This window comes from Pelobates fuscus, chromosome 5 (assembly GCF_036172605.1).
Source record: "Pelobates fuscus isolate aPelFus1 chromosome 5, aPelFus1.pri, whole genome shotgun sequence".
Classification (NCBI taxonomy): Eukaryota; Metazoa; Chordata; class Amphibia; order Anura; family Pelobatidae; genus Pelobates; species Pelobates fuscus.
The window spans coordinates 184,623,508-184,641,598 of NC_086321.1; the positions used below are offsets into that span (position 1 = coordinate 184,623,508).

General features: G+C 39.4%; 1 protein-coding gene across 1 annotated transcript; it reads right to left on the reverse strand.

Moving 5' to 3' along the window:
• Window positions 1-9,693: 9,693 nt before the first annotated feature.
• Window positions 9,694-15,369, reverse strand: LOC134612694 (leukotriene B4 receptor 1-like). Its single transcript, XM_063457116.1, has 2 exons — window positions 15,298-15,369; window positions 9,694-11,485 (listed from the first exon to the last, which is right to left on the reverse strand). Exons 1-2 carry the CDS (start codon window positions 15,307-15,309, stop codon window positions 10,412-10,414), a joined length of 1,086 nt encoding a protein of 361 aa, XP_063313186.1. The 5' UTR covers window positions 15,310-15,369; the 3' UTR covers window positions 9,694-10,411.
• Between the last annotated feature and the right edge of the window lie 2,722 nt (window positions 15,370-18,091).

The window sequence follows — 18,091 nt, forward strand, 5'->3', positions numbered from 1 at the left end:
TGTTTTGTTTAAAATATTGAAGAGGAACTGCCGGGCATCTGGATTTTATACCATATAATAAAACATTGAAAATCATCCCTACTGGATGAACCATCCATGGCCTAGAAGGTCCTCAAGCAACTGGAGGACTTCTGCCACCAAAACTCCTACGACGACACTAACATGCAAACAGCCAGATCTGCACAAAAGGCAGTACTCCATGGAATCTTCATACAAGGGACAATTAAAAATAAAAAAGTTTTTTTCCACTTAAAGGGCACTTTTATCTAAAGTATAAGCTATATAATCTCTGAACAAAACCGGGATTTACATGCTCTCTGAATAGAGATCAAAATAGAGCATATTTGCTAAATTTAGGCCAATCATGTTAGAGACAGGGACATAAAGCCGAATAGTTACTGGCATTGAAACCTATGGTTAAGCAGACACAATCTAAAATGCTGTATCTTACCAATAAATACCAATAAACCCAGCAGAAATCTTAGATGAACTTGCCTCTTACAACAGCTCACTTTATTATCTGACAAAAGACGAGTTAACTCCACAGCCGAAAGATTGCCATCCATTTCTTTTCAATATTTCCCTTTCTCAACTGACTCCAACACAGCAAATCATGATATTCGAGTTGTTGTATTAATCCAATAATGTAGATGCAAAATAAAGAAGTATTGCAGTTTCTTGTATACCTCTTTTTATTGGACTAACAGAAATGTGTTTATGATCCAAATTTGAATTGTCCTGGGTGCACAAAATAAACTTTGTTAAAATGTTTATACTTCATACTATTTTATATTTATTTAGAATTCTTCCAATAGCTCTTCTCAACAAACGTCTATTGCAATTTCAACTCATCAACTTTATTTGGAAATAGAAATCCCCCAGGATGTCTCATGATGTCTGCTGCTCACCCCTTTAAATGGGTGGCTTAGGAATCCCAGACAGTAAAAGATGTTATATCACTGCATGGTTGGTGCAAATGTTAACCTGAATGTTGACATCAGGGCTGGCCTTAGGCATTTGGGCGCCCTGTGCAAAAAATCTTCACAGCGCCCCCCCCCTCCCCCACTCCTTACCCCTTCCCACACACCCTGTCACACACACACACACACACACACAGGCAGGCAGACAGCCACACACACACACACAAACACACTCAGGCAGTCATACACAGACAGCCACACACAAACACACACACAGACATAGAATGTGACGGCAGGTAAGAACCATTCGGCCCATCTAGTCTGCCCAGACAGTCACACATAGGCAGTCACACACAAACACACACACACACACACAGGCAGACAGCCACACACACACACAGGCAGACAGCCACACACACAGCCACACACAAACACACAGGCAGACAGCCAAACACACAGAGGCAAACAGCCACACACACACAGTCACACACACACAGACAAACAGTCAAACACACACTGTCAGACAGCCACACACACACAGTCACACACACACACACACACACACACACACACACACACTGGCAGACAGTCACACACACACACACACGCAGACAGTCACACACACGCGCAGATAGTCACACACACACGCACAGACAGTCACACACACACACACACAAACATAGGCAAACAGTCACACACACACAGGCAGACAGCCACACACAGTCAGACACACACACTCACTAACAGACAAACACACTCACAGACACACACTAACAGACACACACTAACATACACAGACACACACTAACATACACACACTAACATACACAGACACACACTAACATACACACACTAACAGACACACACTAACAGACACACACTAACAGACACAGACACACACTAACATACACACACACACACACACTAACAGACACACTAACATACACACACACACACTCACCCACATTAACACATTTTTTAACATTTATTTAGACACCCCCCCTCCTTACCTTTGGGAATGCTGGGGGGGGTCTCTTCCTCCCTGGTGGTCCAGTGGCTGCTGGGCTGGGCGGGCGGCGCTGGCGGGCGGCTGGCGGCTGGCGAGGGAGCACTTCCTCTGAGCTGTTTGCTCAGCTCCCTCGCGCGCCGCAGAGTGAGGCTGGGAGCCGGAATATGACGTCATATTCCGGCTCCCAGCCTCACTCTGCGGCGCGCGAGGGAGCTGAGCATACAGCTCAGAGAAAGTGCTCCCTCGCCAGCCGCCCGCCAGCGCCGCCCGACCGCCCGGCATGTCTGTTAGCCGCAAGGCTAACAAGACATTTGCCTTGGGCATTTGGGGGCTGCTTTTTTTGCCGCCCCCTGGAAAATGCCGCCCAAGGCAAATGCCTTGTTAGCATTGCGGCTAACAGACATGCCGTGTGAGCTATGTGGCCGCAGGGCGCCCCCTGCACCATGGCGCCCTGTGCGGCCGCACAGCTCGCACACCCCTAAGGCCGGCCCTGGTTGACATGCTCATCTCCACCATGAGCAAGTGTGTAAAATGAATTTATTTACACCCATATTTGGGGTGTTCAGCCTCTTTGCATTAAAGGACCACTAGATTGCCAGGAAAACAAACTTTCTCCAGCACTGGGCTCCCTCTGTGCTTGGGAACTCTCCTCCTCCTGCCGACGTCAGCGCCGAATGCGCATGCGCGGCAAGAGCCGCACGCGCATTCAAACCGCCCCATAGGAAAGCATTACTCAATGCTTTCCTATGGATGTCAGTGTCTTCTCACTGTGGTTTTCACAGTGAGAATCGCAGAAGCGCCTCTAGCGGCTGTCAGTGAGACAGCCACTAGAGGCTGGATTAACCCTCAGTGTAAACATAGCAGTTTCTCTGAAGTGGACTGGGTGCCTATAGTGGTCCTTTAATGGAATATAAAAGAAAAGGGTGGGATGTCATTTGGATGGATTAAGTTGTTGCTGAGTGGTATACGTTGGCAGACAGTGTGGTTAGTACAGATCTTGATTTGCAATACAGTAGAGTTGGAGATCTTCTTCATCTTGTATGGACTCGGACAATGGGTTTGTTTTCAGGCTCCTGCGGTGAGGAAAGGGGAAGAAATAACTGGGTGGGAGGGGTGGGGGATGAAACATGGTCTTGTGGAAGTAGGTATGGGCGGCCTTTAGAGTGTGGATTATTTAGTAACACAAATTACCAATGGAGCAAGTGGTAAAGACATATAAATTAACTGTAAAGTAAGCACATTTATTTTACCATCTAAAAGAGTAGATGCAGAGCATAAATAATAACAATGAAAAACAAGAGCTTGCTGATTCCCCCCTCCCCCCCCCCCCACAAGATCCAGCTCACTTGCTCATTCAGTAAACATCTCTTCCAAGTCACACTGATTGTAATAGTTTTATTTAAAAACATCTCACCTAGGCAAAAATAATGGGGGCTGAGTTACATTATATGATCATACATTGCATAAGCCTGCCACAACGTCAATGTATTCCATTCTTGGCAGGTCCTACTCTAGCAACTTAATATCTGCCCTTATGAGATTAATCCACTTACTTGGGAATTGGACTCCCATATATAGATATGAAACCAAGAGGCTACACTCCACCTGCATGCTATATACATAGTTAATACAATGTTAAACAGAAATCTGCACACCAGTCAAGCCATAAGACTTGATTTTCCCACAGAAATCTCAATCACAATTTTTCCCCACCATCACCTATTTGGATTTTGCTTCCCAAGCACTACCAAGCCTCAATAAGCAAACCAGCAACCAACCTCATGCTGATGAGTTGCATTAACAACGAAACAGCTGTCCATGAGTGGTTTACTGGCTTTGCATCTTTTTCCTAAGTTGCTTTTCAAAGCTGTAAAGCTGTATACATCAAACACAGACTCAAAGGAATCCATGTTTATAATGGAATGAGGCAAAAATGTTATTCTTTGTTAAACTAATTTGCATATGCCCACCCAGAATCCTTTGCGGTATTAACATCACTGCAGATTTGTGATTTCTGTGGGGAAAGCAAGTCTTATGGCTTGACTGGTGTGTAGATTTTTTCTAACATTATATTAACTATCCACAGACTTCAGATGGAAGGAGTTTTCAATAAACTAATTATATATATATATATATATATATATATATATATATATATATATATATATATATATATATATATATAATTAGTTTCTGTAGTACTCCTGCTTATTATGCAATGATATGAGAATCCAGAGTCAGTTGTGAAAACCTCATCAACTTTCAGCATCAGAGAGTAAAGTTAAACAAGTCTAAACACATTAGAAATGAGTTTAGCAAAACAAACGTAAACAACAGAAAGCTCATTTTAGAGCTATTGTGAGAAGTGATAAAAAGCAAACGGGCTTATGTATGTTTGTGCATAAGGTCTTGAGAGAAATTTCAGTACCATTGGCCTATATATTGTATTAATGCAGTGTTACCATATTTGTTCATGTTGGATTGCACCTTGGGAAGTGCTTTTGTACCTGAAGATTCTGGATGTTCCTAATGGGTTCCACGATTTTAGCAGGTGTAGCCCATCCACTGCAGATGTCATTCTCAGTGCCTCCATTTAGTCTGCTCAATGCTTACTTCAGCTTATCCATTCCTGTTAACTATTCATTAAAGTTAACTAAATAAGGCAAAATTAATCAAAGAAAAACTCCAAGCACCAGCCAATGATAGTTTGACATCTTAAAGTGGGGTGGTGCAGGGCACTTCTGGTACTAAAACCACTACAGTGGTCTTTATTGGTCTGTTACTTCAAATTGCTTTAGCTTTCCACTCACAAAAACCTAGGCAATATAATTAATTTATAATACACTATGCTCTCTCTCTCTCTATATATATATATACACTGAACAAAATTATAAACAACAATTTTGTTTTTGCCCCCATTTTTCATGAGCTGAACTCAAAGATCTAAGACTTTTTCTACGTACACAAAAGGCCTATTTCTCTCAAATATTGTTCACAAATCTGTCTAAATCTGTGTTAGTGAGCACTTCTCCTTTGCCAAGATAATCCATCCACCTCACAGGTGTGGCATATCAAGATGCTGATTAGGCAGCATGATTATTGCATAGGTGTGCTTTAGGCTGGCCAAAATAAATGGCCACTCTAAAATGTGTAGTTTTACTGTACTGAGGGAGTCCGGAAAGGGTCCGATAATCAGTCAGTATCTGGTGTGACCACCATTTGCCTCACACAGTGCAACGCATCCCCTTTGCATAGAGTTGATCAGGTTGTTGATTGTGGCCTGTGGAATGTTGGTCCACTCATCTTCAATAGCTGTGTGAAGTTGCTGCATATTGGCAGGACCTGGAACACGCTGTTGCATACGCGGATCCAGAGCATCCCAAACATGCTCAATGGGTGACATGTCCGGTGAGTATGCTGGCCATGCAAGAACTGGGATGTTTTCAGCTTTCAGGAATTGTGTACAGATCCTTGCAACATGTGGCTGTGCATTATCTTGCTGCAATATGAGGTGATGGTCGCTGTATTTCATGCAGATGACCTTCCCTGAGATGGTTTCTGACAATTTGTGCAGAAATTCTTTGGTTATGCAAACCAATTGTTGCAACAGCTGTCCGGGTGGCTGGTCTCAGAAGATCTTGGAGGTGAAGATGCTGGATGTGGAGGTCCTGGGCTGGTGTGGTTACACGTGGTCTGCGGTTGTGAGGCTGGTTGGATGTAGTGCCAAATTCTCTGAAACACCGTTGGAAACAGCTTATGGTAGAGAAATGAATATTATATTCATGGGCAACAGCTCTGGTAGACATTCCTTCAGTCAGCATGCCAATTGCACGCTCCCTCAAAACTTGCGACATCTGTGGCATTGTGCTGTGTGATAAAACTGCACATTTTAGAGTGGCCTTTTATTGTGCCACACCTTTGCAATAATCATGCTGTCTAATCAGCATCTTGATATGCCACATATGTGAGCTGGATGGATGATCTTGGCAAAGGAAATCTACCACAGATTTGTGAACAATAGATCTTTGAGTTCAGCTCACGAAAAATGGGGGCAAAAAAAAAGTGTTGTGTTAACACAACCAGCAAATATTTTAATCACAGCTCCTGATTCAAAATGGTGGACAGAGAACTCTTTGCAGTAAAACAATGACTAGCTCTACCCTTTTGAAATGTAGGATGCCACGCTGCATTTTAAATTGACCAGATATATTTCACACACACACTTATATATATATATATATATATATATATATATATATATATATATAATTGAACTTGGAATTGTAGAAATTAAATATGAATACTAAAATGTAAACAGAAATAGCCAAACTGTTAGTTTAGCTATTTTTTGCCTCAGTTATTCCATTCAGAAATAATTGTCAAGCATTTGAAGTTTAGAGAATAACCCTGACAGACTCTAAACCTATCACACCCCATACTGTTGACCAATGAGGTTATTACTTACTGCTAACCCAGCTGTTTATGTGAATTCATCATTTTTTCCCCCAGAGGATTTTAAGATTCTAGCAAAAAGGGTTACACTATTTTGGAGAGAGAGGATTGTCAGACATCTTGGAAAAAATCCTGCACTATGAGCCTAATACATAGCAAAAGCCAGAGGTAACCTGCAGTCTCCCAAATATAATATAAAGATTGGGTCTGTAAGGTGTTTTCATCTAATATATAATTCTGGCTACTTTTCAAATATGCAGAAGGCTAACTTTTTGGAAGTATGAGCATGGAATACATTGCAACACTCACCATATAATACTGCCAAAAAGCTTTTTATTGTAAAATATGGTTTTGCCTTCAAAGGTGGAATTAAGCTTGTTGTTTGTAAAATGCTGATGGTCCTAAGGGATATATTTATTATCTCTAAATAGGGAATTGTGCAAAATCAAAAAAGAAACACATTTTATAAAGAACTTAAGGTACACAACAAGATGTTACTTACAGGAAGTGATATTGGTTTAAAGAGCAGCACAATTAGTATTAGATCTTGCACAATTTCAGCTTGATTTACTAGAGAATGATATTGTAGTATTTGCAAAATTAGTCCATAAATGCTACTTACTAACTTGTCCAAGTGGCACCCCATACAATGTTTTCAAGACTTGCTTGGTAATATGTGTGACCACATTACTGGGCAAGTCCAAATTACTTAATGCACTGTGATTGGTTGATTTTACAAGCCAGACAATCATGGTTCACTAAGAAAAATTCAAAGGTGTAAGAAAAGGCTCTCAGACACTGGAAGGGATGGTTTATTCTTTTTGTGCATGCAGTATTTTCTTTACAAACTTTTGTTTTGTGATTCAGTTTTTTAAAAATATATTTTACAAATGTTGCATAAGGATATATTCTTGTGAGCCTCTTCAATAATTCCTAATAATGATAAAATAGGTAGAATTAGTTTTTTGGAATGGAGTGTTTTGTGGCAAGGAACCTCTAGACACCATGTAGGAGGGTGATATTAAGAACAAGGGAAATGGGAAACTCCTGGTCCCAGGCCCAGACTGGCCATCGGGCAAACCGGACAAATGCAATGTCCACCCTTCCTGGCTAAAGGTAAGAAGGAAATGGTGATATATAAAGTTTATTTATTTATTTTAAAATGAATATATAACAATAAACCATCTACCTGCCTACACACACAATATAGGCCTATACATCCCACCCCATTCACACTCTGAATTCCTCAGACACACACTACATTGTACCCCTCTCTCTCTCTCACTCACACACACTTCACCCCTACACTGCACACTTCACACACACTGTACCCCATACACACACTGTACCCCTACACTACACCATTCACATACACACTGCGCCCCACAAAGACACACTGCACCACCACACACTTTACACCCCTACACTGTGTCATGATCTGCTCTGCTCTGTTCTGATGTCTGGACTTGACCTCTGGTATCCAGTACTCTTGTTTCAATTCTTGTTTGGTTTTTCTTGGTTTTTGGTTTTCTATTCTATGTCTGGTTTTCCTTATGCTGGGATTTCTGGGTTCATTCCTATAGTCCGTCCCTGGATTTCCCAGTCTCCAGGTTTCCTTTAAATGTTTGTTTTATGTTGCCACACCCATTTGTTTTCCATCATTCCTTTCTGTTTCAGAGTCCTGCAGGCAGCTGCTCAAAGCTTCTGCCCTTTCTTGCAGGTAAGTGCTATGTATGTCTACTTAGGATGTTTTAGCATACATTAGGCAGTGTAGGACCTGCCAGATATGGGGTACATTGGCGTTGTTGGCAGGCTTATGCAATGTATGATCATATAGTGTGACTAAATCCCCATGATTTCCATATGTAGTACTTAGTTATTTCTCCTTTTGTTTTGCCTATCCCTAAATACAATGGATAACCTATAGACACACACTGCACCATTTACACACACACACACACACACACACACACACACACACACACACACACACACACACACACACACACACTACATTCCTGACATACACACTCTGGATCAGCTATGCACACACTAGATCTCCTGTATGTAAATACTTAACCCCTTAAGGACACATGACATGTGTGACATGTCATGATTCCATTTTATTCCAGAAGTTTGGTCCTTAAGGGGTTAAAGGGACACTATAGTCACCTGAACAACTTTAGCTTAATGAAGCAGTTTTGGTGTATAGAACATGCCCCTGCAGCCTCACTGCTCAATCCTCTGCCATTTAGGAGTTAAATCCCTTTGTTTATGAACCCTAGTCACACCTCCCTGCATGTGACTTGCACAGCCTTTCATAAACACTTCCTGTAAAGAGAGCCCTATTTATGCTTTCTTTATTTCAAGTTCTGTTTAATTAAGATTTTCTTATCCCCTTCTATGTTAATAGCTTTCTAGACCCTGCAAGAGCCTCCTGTATGTGATTGAAGTTCAATTTAGAGATCGAGATACAATTATTTAAGGTAAATTACATCTGTTTGAAAGTGAAACCAGTTTTTTTTTCATGCAGGCTCTGTCAATCATAGCCAGGGGAGGTGTGGCTAGGGCTGCATAAACACAAAGTGATTTAACTGATAAATGACAGTGAATTGAGCAGTGAAATTGCAGGGGAATGATCTATACACTAAAACTCTTTTATTTAGCTAAAGTAATTTAGGTGACTATAGTGTTCATTTAAAGTACATTCCCTAAGCACACACTTTACAGCTCCTACATACACTACATCACCTATACATACACTACAGCCCCATATGCACACATGGGCAATATCCCCTGTACACACCATGCCCCCTATACACAGACACTCTCTTCCTAGCCACAATTATAAAACCACAAACACAACACAAATGAAACCAACCAATTTACACAAACCACCACATTACAATCAACTCACTCAACACACGCAATCCCATAAGCAGCCTCCAACATGCATTATACGCTTTGTAGGCTCGGTTGTCCTCTGATAACTCACTTAAAGAGACACAAGAGACAAGTCACAAGCAAACAGAGCTCAAGTATGTCATTAAATCTGCTTTCGCTACGCAGAATAAAACACAGGGCTTTTATCATATGCAAGAGCTCTGCAGCAGGACTCTGCACATGAGTTGCCTTGGAAGAACATGATCACTTTAAGTTGGGGGGGGGGGGGGGGGGATTTGTCACTGTTGATGATAAAACACCCCTCTCTGGACCTACTCTTTTTCAGTGGTCCGCTGTGTAAAAAAAAACTTCCTGGGGCAAATTTATTTTTCCCAGTTTGGCCCTGCCTGGTCAAATTACTATTAAAATAGGTATATTTTAATAATTTTACTTTCACCTTCACTAAAAATCAGCTCATTGCGCTGCTCTGAAATGCAACATTGAAATTGTTAATTGGCAGGGCGGGATGTGGTGCAATTATATGCTGGGCACTCACAACGTATATATTTTGTAACTTTGCCAAATTAAAAGTTGCAACAGTAATGAAGTGTAGCTATTTGCAGCTATAATCAATGATTTACACTAGTATTTCCCAAGCATAGTAGAATCACAGATTGTTTACTGAATTCTGAGCCCAACTCATTTTAGCAGCTATGACTCTTTTATTACTAACCACCAAAGCAATTTGTATAGCTTGAAGTGTTTTTGTTTTAAATTTTGTTTGCACTGGTGGAACAATAAATGAACTAGGCAACCTACTTTTGACTAAAATCTGCAATTCTTTTGTTACTTCTCTTCAATGACTTTTTAGTCATTATCACTGGTGTAATAATTCCATGTATGCCAGTATTCATAATTCAACCACAGTAAATGTTTTGCAACTAATTTTGTAATTCTTGATCTCAGAACCTAAAATAGTCCCATGTTTTTTTTTATAAAGTTTCCATGAAATAATTCTGAGGCTGAGCCTTAACATGTCAAAACACTAAAGTTCAATCCTTTAAAATTTCTCTTTGTGGGATCTTTCAAAGTTTCTAGACAACAAAGAGTGGAAGGAAAATAGTTAATGGAAGTCATATTTTAAAAATTATTCTGTTTGATTGGCTGTGAATATTTTACTCTCCTCAGGAACCTCCCCAATTGTACCAAGTTCCACAGATTTGTTTCTGCTCTTCTGACGAAAGACATTAGTCACCTTCCGAAAACTGGGGGCTTCAGAAGAGGTTCCTTCAAAGACCTTGGCCATAAATCCAACCCCAGCAGTTCTTATGAAGGAACCACCAGCAAATGTGTAAAGAACAGGGTTGACACTACTACTGAAAAAGGCCAGTGCAGTAACATTGGGACGAGCAAATAGAGCTGCACGTCTGAACTTCTCTGCTGTGTTGGTACTTGATATTGTCTCTCCCAAAACTTGTATAAGATTAATCATTTGATAAGGAAACCAAAACAGAGCAAAACTGACAACGATAATTATAACAAGTTGACTTGTCTTTTGCTTGCGTTGAAACTTTAAACCCTGTAACCGTATGCAGATATAAAGGTAGCAGAAAACAATTACTATGAACGGGAAGAGAAAGCCAAGCAAAAATTCAAATAAGTACTGAAAGACAATGTGTCCAGAACTTTGGTGTGTGGGATTACACTGGCTTGTATCCGCATGTAAACTGCGATAAAATAACATGGGGATGGCCAAGAGTGTGCTTAACATCCATATTGCCAAAACCGAAGTCCTGATCACTGTTTTTGTCCTTATCTTCTGAATAGAAAAAGGTATAACCACTGCAAGGAAACGATCCACACTCATGAACGTTATGAGGTAGATGCTGACAAACATGCTCAGGCATCCAATGTAATGGCACAGCTTACAAACAACACTACCAAAAATCCATTTGCCAGAGACCAGAAGATGAATGAAGAACGGTGCTGTAAGGAGTACAATGATATCTGCTATGGCTAAATGTAAGATAAGGATGCAGGTTACAGTTCGTTTCTTTATACGAGTCAACACAGTCCAGATGATGAAGGCATTACCTGGAAAACCAATAATAAATGCTATTGAGAGGATGGCTATTCCAAGACTTGAGGAGAATTGTGTTGGACGTTCAGTGGAGTTTGTAGGAGAATAATTAAAGGTAGTCTTCAGAGGAGGAACTGTAGTCTGCATGAGAACAAGTAAAGACTTAAGTTATAATCTCTTAAAATAAGAAATGTAAACAAGATTTAAAAATAGTGAAAACACAGCAAATATATTATACAATGTAATACAATGTAATTTTACAGAAGTGATATTTTATATGCAGAGTTTGTTAACAGAGGCATAGTAATACAAATACTGTATATTTTAAAAAATTGTAAGTATCCTTCAATGCTTTAAGGTGTAAAGTGTACAATATACATGTAATAAGTGGGGGGATGTGATTAACCCCTTAACGCCGTTACGGCGTTCCATGCCGTCGCGCTTTAAATGGGCTTTAAAGTCGTTGCGGCGGCATGGAACGCCGTAACGGCTGCAGCCCCCAGGAGCCAGCAACTACTCACCTCCGCCGCGATCCTCTTCTGGGGGGCTGCCTGACAGCCCAGGCAGCCCCCCTCTGGCAAATGAGGCCCCCGGGGGCCATGTGATCACTCTCAAAGAGCGATCACATGGCCCCCTATAGCTGGCTATGGATCTGCCAGCAGGGGGACTGTCTAAAATATCAGACAGTCCCCCTGCTGGTAGGTAGTGTAAAAAAAATATTAAATATATTATAAAATAAATTAAATGCATTTGTATATATATATAATATATGTATATATATTATATATATATATATAATATATATACATATTATATATATGTAACGTCATACAAAGTGTATTTTAATACTAATATAAGTATATATATTAGTATTAAAATACACTTAGAATGACGTTACATATATATAAGATGTATATATATTATATATATAATAGATCTACATATATATATTATATATATTTACATATAATTAAAATAATAAATAAATAATAAAATAAATAAATAAAATATTGAAAGAAAATTTAATATAAATTATATATCCATATGTAATTTCATTCTAACTGTATTTTGTTATTAACATATATATATTGGTAACAAAATACACTTATATATATATATATATACTAAGTGGCTAAGTGGCTACTAAAATAGACTAAACATACCCCACTTTCAATACCTTGGCTTGTCTACTTTTTCAAATGGTATGCCATTATGGGGGTAATTCTCTTTCCTGGGCTACCACACCGTCTCAAAGGTAACATTACTAATCTGGAAAATTTCAATTTGAAAATGGAACGTTCTATATTTGACCCTGTAACTTTCCAAAACACCATAAAACCTGTTAATGGGGGGTACTGTTGTACTCGTGAGACATCGCTGATTACAAATATGTGCATTTTATTGCAGTAAAACCTAACAGTATTATGACATTCACAGCTAAAATGTCAGACGAAAATACAAATTTAAAAAAAAAATCGTATTTTCTCAAATTTTTTAAAATTTTATTCATAATGAATTATGTTCCATATATGAATAGTTAATGATAAATTAAAGCCCTGTTTCTCCTGAACAAAATTATATATAATAAGTGTGGGTGCATATAATTTGAAAGAGGGGAACTACGGGTGAACAGACATATAGCGCAAATTCCAGTTTTTGTTTACGTTTTGTTTTGATCAGAACGTGCACTATTGACTCCGTCCTGAAGGGGTTAACAGCCAAACTGTATGCCAATGAAGTGTTATTGTGTTCTAATACAGGGATTCAAGCCCCCATTCTACCCTTAGGCAATAATGGAGTCCTCTGTGAAGCACATGGCCTTTCACTAGGCAAAATCAGTTGGGTTGTTGATAAACTCCTCCTCCATTCCCTTCCAATGCAATCCCCCTTCCCCCAGGAGGCACTCTGGTTCTGTTACATCCTAAGGGATTGACTAAGGGAGGTGTGTCCAGCAGAAGGAGGGGCTAACCTGTTTAAAGCCCTGTGAATAGCACATTTTCTCTCTCTTTTAAATTACCTCTCTTTGAATTACCTGTCTTCACCTTCTCTCTCTCTCTCCCCTCTCCCCACTATACACACTCTCTCTCTCTTACTCTCGGCTGCTGATCGATGGAGTGGTAACTGTATCATGTGTCTATGCCTGTTATACTATGTTAATTTAGCCTACTTTCCATTCAGTCAATGATTAGTTTTAGTAGCAACATATACTAGCCTATTTCAAATGTATATGTATTGTTTATTTGTTTAATTAGCCTCTCTTAATAAATATTATTGAATTGCCGAAAGCAAGGAGTGTGGACTCTGACTTTACACTCGGCTTTTAAGTTATTATTTTAAGTTATTATTTTTAGTTATTAATGTTATTATTAATTCCAAGTTTAGCCCAACTTGCGAGTTAAACGTTTATTACAATACCATTCACACATACAAATGAATTAAAGGAATTTAACGAATCCTGAAAAGGTCATGGTAATTCATTATGGAAAGCAAGTGAGGTGCCCAGTTATAATGGTGACACAAGTCAAAGACTTGTTAAAATATGTGCAGCTAAGTACTTTGAGATCTGAACAAAATAAAACATTTTTATTTTCACAAATCACTATTGTGTACTGGGAGACAGGAACAGTGGACCTCCTCGCACCATATTCTAGGCAAAAATCATAGGCTCAAAAAGCAGTGTACATAGACTTTCTATGGATGAGCAAAATTATATTGGTGAAATAAGAGGTGCTAAATGAATCCCTTATTGTGACTGAGAAGAGTAAACAAAGATTCCAAAACATTACATTTTTAAACTTAACTGTAATACATAGCTATAAATCCTGCTCTGGGCATGCCTAGAAAAATTACAGGGACTTTCCAAGCACCGAAGAACTTCATATTAATGAAATTGTTATGGTGCCAGGAGGCCCCCAGAGGTATCCTTGCCTCCACCGCTGATATCAGCTCTGTCCTTAGCGGCATCTGGCTTCTGAATTTTCAGATCCAGGAAGCGGGGAGTACCGCTAGGCAGGGGTGCCGCTTATTGGCTTAGAGTGGTCAGCTGACGCTTTCAGCCAATAAGTGACTCCTCATTCACTAAACTGGCTTGCAAAAGGTACATTTCTTTCCAAGCCAGTTTTGTGAATGGGGAGTCACTGATGGGCTGAAAGCATCAGCTTTCTGAAGTGACATTTCAGAAGCCGAATGCAGCTGGGGAAGGTGCACATCAGCACTGGAGGTAACTTTGGGGTTAAACTGTCCAAGAATGGTTTAACCCCTTGAGGTAAGAGTGTCTCCAGGGACCTCCTGGTACCATAACCTGGAATGTCCTTCTAAAGGAATATATTAACATACAAAATAAACACTTCAACAAGTTGAAAAACACATTGAATTTACATTTACTCCAGTGTTGGGACTGTCTCCTTGTAGCAGCCTTATCTGTCTACTGTCCTGATGATCTCTAGCCCTGTCAACTGCTACTCCTGGAGAAGCAATGAGGACCTATGGCGCTGCAATTACTGAAGTGTTCTTGTAATGCCAAATTCATGTATAATGTATAAAATAGCCAAGATTGATGTGTTGGAGAATTATTCTACATTTGTCTGTTTTTTTAACTAAAAAGTTTAATTTGCAGTCAAGCAAACACATATTACCTGTTTGCCTTGAGGAAAAATGTCAGGGGCTCATTACTTCCAAATAAGCAATTGAAAAATAAAGAAAAAACAAAACAAAGAAAATGCATTAATAAAAGTAAAACAGGCTACATTGCTAAAATATACTGGCAGTCCTAATATGGGTGTGACTCATGAGACATTAACTAAAACAAGATAATAAATGAGATAGCACCAATTCCTACACATTATAAATAAATAAAAACAATGATAACACTATATACAGCAAATGTGTTTCTTTTTAAAAGAAATGAGGAGTGATGTACCCTAGAATAAAGTGTATCTTTAACTGCTACTTACTGTCTCTGTCATCGTGTCGTACTGTCTCAATCCAGGTGTGACTCTGTTCTAGGCAGTGTGAAAGTGTCTCCACTTGAGTAATCGTAAATGGAAAAGCTGTATCTGCTCACACACGGACACATACTGGTAGGCAGGATATTACAAACTGTAACGTGTGTGACACACCAAATCTTAACTAATAATGATGTTGTAATCTCAATTTGTTTCATAACTCCAGTAGCAGAAACTGAATTAGGAAGTACATTTATAGTGGCAAACAATGGTTGCAAAGCAGTTCAAATCAGTCAAACAAAAAAGGGTTTGGATTTTTTTATTTTTTTAACCAGGTTTGTCTTTGGTAACTGAAATGCAGTTTTCCCACTGAACTCTAGAAGACATTGCTGATATTTATCAGTCTTGGGATATTAATCATTATGTTGATACACTATATTTAAAAACATGTATTCCTGACACTATAGTGTTAAAAACGCCATCTAGATTCCCTGCCCCCCTTATTACTCCCCTAAATATAGTTAAAAAGTGTACCTTTATTCCAGTTTGATCTGGATCTACATGCTTGGCTGACATCATCAGAAGTGTTGATTTGAGCCAATCACAATGCTTTCCCGTAGGAAAGCATTGGATTGATTGAGCTTGTCAAGGGGCAGAGCCAGCACAAGCCAAACACAGCCACGGCCAATCAGCATCTCCTAATAGAGACGCATCTCTATGAGTAAAGTTCAACTTCTCCATGGTGAGGGTGGATACACTGCATTGCACACTGTGCAGCACTGCCCCAGGAAGCACCTCTAGCAGCCATCTGAGGAGTGCCCAGTGGAGCAATTACTGCATATTCTCTGAAAAGACATTGTTTGCTGCAGAAAGCCTGAAGAGGATTATTATACTCACCAAAACAATGCATTAAGCTGTAGTTGTTTTGGTGACTATAGTGTCCCTTTAATAAATATATTTGTTAGGTATGAAAAAAAAAATGGATGTAGAAACATGCTCTGCTTTATAAGTGTCTGAGAACATAAGTACCTCCATTATAATTCCCTGTCAATCACTGTTATAAGCTCTGCCCTTTGCACTTGTCAATCAATATAGAGAGAGCATAAAAGTAGGAACAGAAACTAAGTTTGCTTCTCATCCTCCGATGCAAAGTGTGCCCTGGCAACATCAGGATTGTACTGGGTTGAAGAGCCTGCCTGGCGAAACGCGTGTCGTGGCTCGGCTCAGAAGCTTACTCATGTCGGCTTCCTATACTGTACATAGAAATCTCCCCTTCGACGGACCTTTACTGCTTTAGTGGACGATACAGACAGGAGATTTGAGTGTAGCCGTTCTGCTTCTGAGGCTATATTACATGATCAGAATTATTTCACTCACGTTAGGAGCTACATTGTCTCCAGTGCCAAGTCTGATAGCAGAGAGTATATTTTGGTAATTATAGCTAATAGGTGCCCTTGAAGGCACAGCATAGGAACTCCTCAATTCTTAATCAGCTAGATACTTAGGCTTGTCGTTAGAATTCTTAGTAAGCAGGTGCCCACGAAGGCACAGTTTTGTACTCTTGCTAAGATCACTTTGTAACTTCTCAAGCTATTTTGCTTTCAGGCATCAAGCTTGTACTGAGGGTAGCATAATTACACTGGGTCTAAGATACTTATAATTATTGACAATACTTAGGAGGTGCCCATGTATGCACAACACCAGTATTCATTTACCCCTAAGACAGTCAGATAGGCTAAACTGCCAGTACATGCTACTAATGAGATGCCCTTAAAGGCACAGCTAAGTATACCAACAAAATTATTTTAACTTACCTGCTACCATATATTTTCATTTTTTTCTTTACTTTTCCTGTAGAGTCTATCAATTTATAGATTATCTGCACGATGTGATACCTATAGATATATTTCTTTTATAATTAAAACAATAAAGATTAGTTTTAAATATCATTTTTATTTTTCATTTGTAATAATACGTATTACCAAGGGTTACTCCCTTAAAAGCCTGCCTGAGCTAATTTTTCTTTCCATACTACATTTTAGACTGTAAGCTTGCTTGAGCAGAGTCCTCATTAACCTATATTTTCGGGCAAAATTTGTAATAAATTGTATCATTTGTTGTAAAATCCCCCCTACAGAATAAACTGGCACTAAATGAAGGATAGCAATAACAAAAGTAAACAGAACGTTACTTATTATTATTATTGCCATTTATATAGCGCCAACAGATTTCGTAGCACTTTACAATATTTTGAGAGGGGGGGATGTAACAATAAATAGGACAATTACAAGAAAACTTACAGGAACAATAGGTTGAAGAGGACCCTGCTCAAACGAGCTTACAGACTATAGGACTTGATATAAAAAGGTTAAAAAGAAACAAGACGGAACAATAACACATATGTAACCCGAAATCACGGAAGGATTTAGACAATTTTACACACAACTCTATAATCTCAGGGAAGCTCAACCCTCATCAGACGAAGTTCAGGCTTACCTACGAAAGAGACTGAACCACACATTGCCAAACAATCTTAGATCCTTCCTAGATGATCCAATTACACAAGATGAATTCTATCAAGCGGTCAAAAATACCCCGCTAGGAAAGAGTCCGGGCCCAGACGGCTTCACCATTAAATATTATAAGCAACTAGCCCCAATATTAGCTTCTCCTTTTCTTAATGCCTACAACTCCATCTCTCAAAGCGCACCGCCACCCATTCAAACTCTAGAGGCCACAATTGCACTTATCCCAAAACCAGGGATGGACCCTCTACAATGCGGTAGCTATAGACCCATATCCC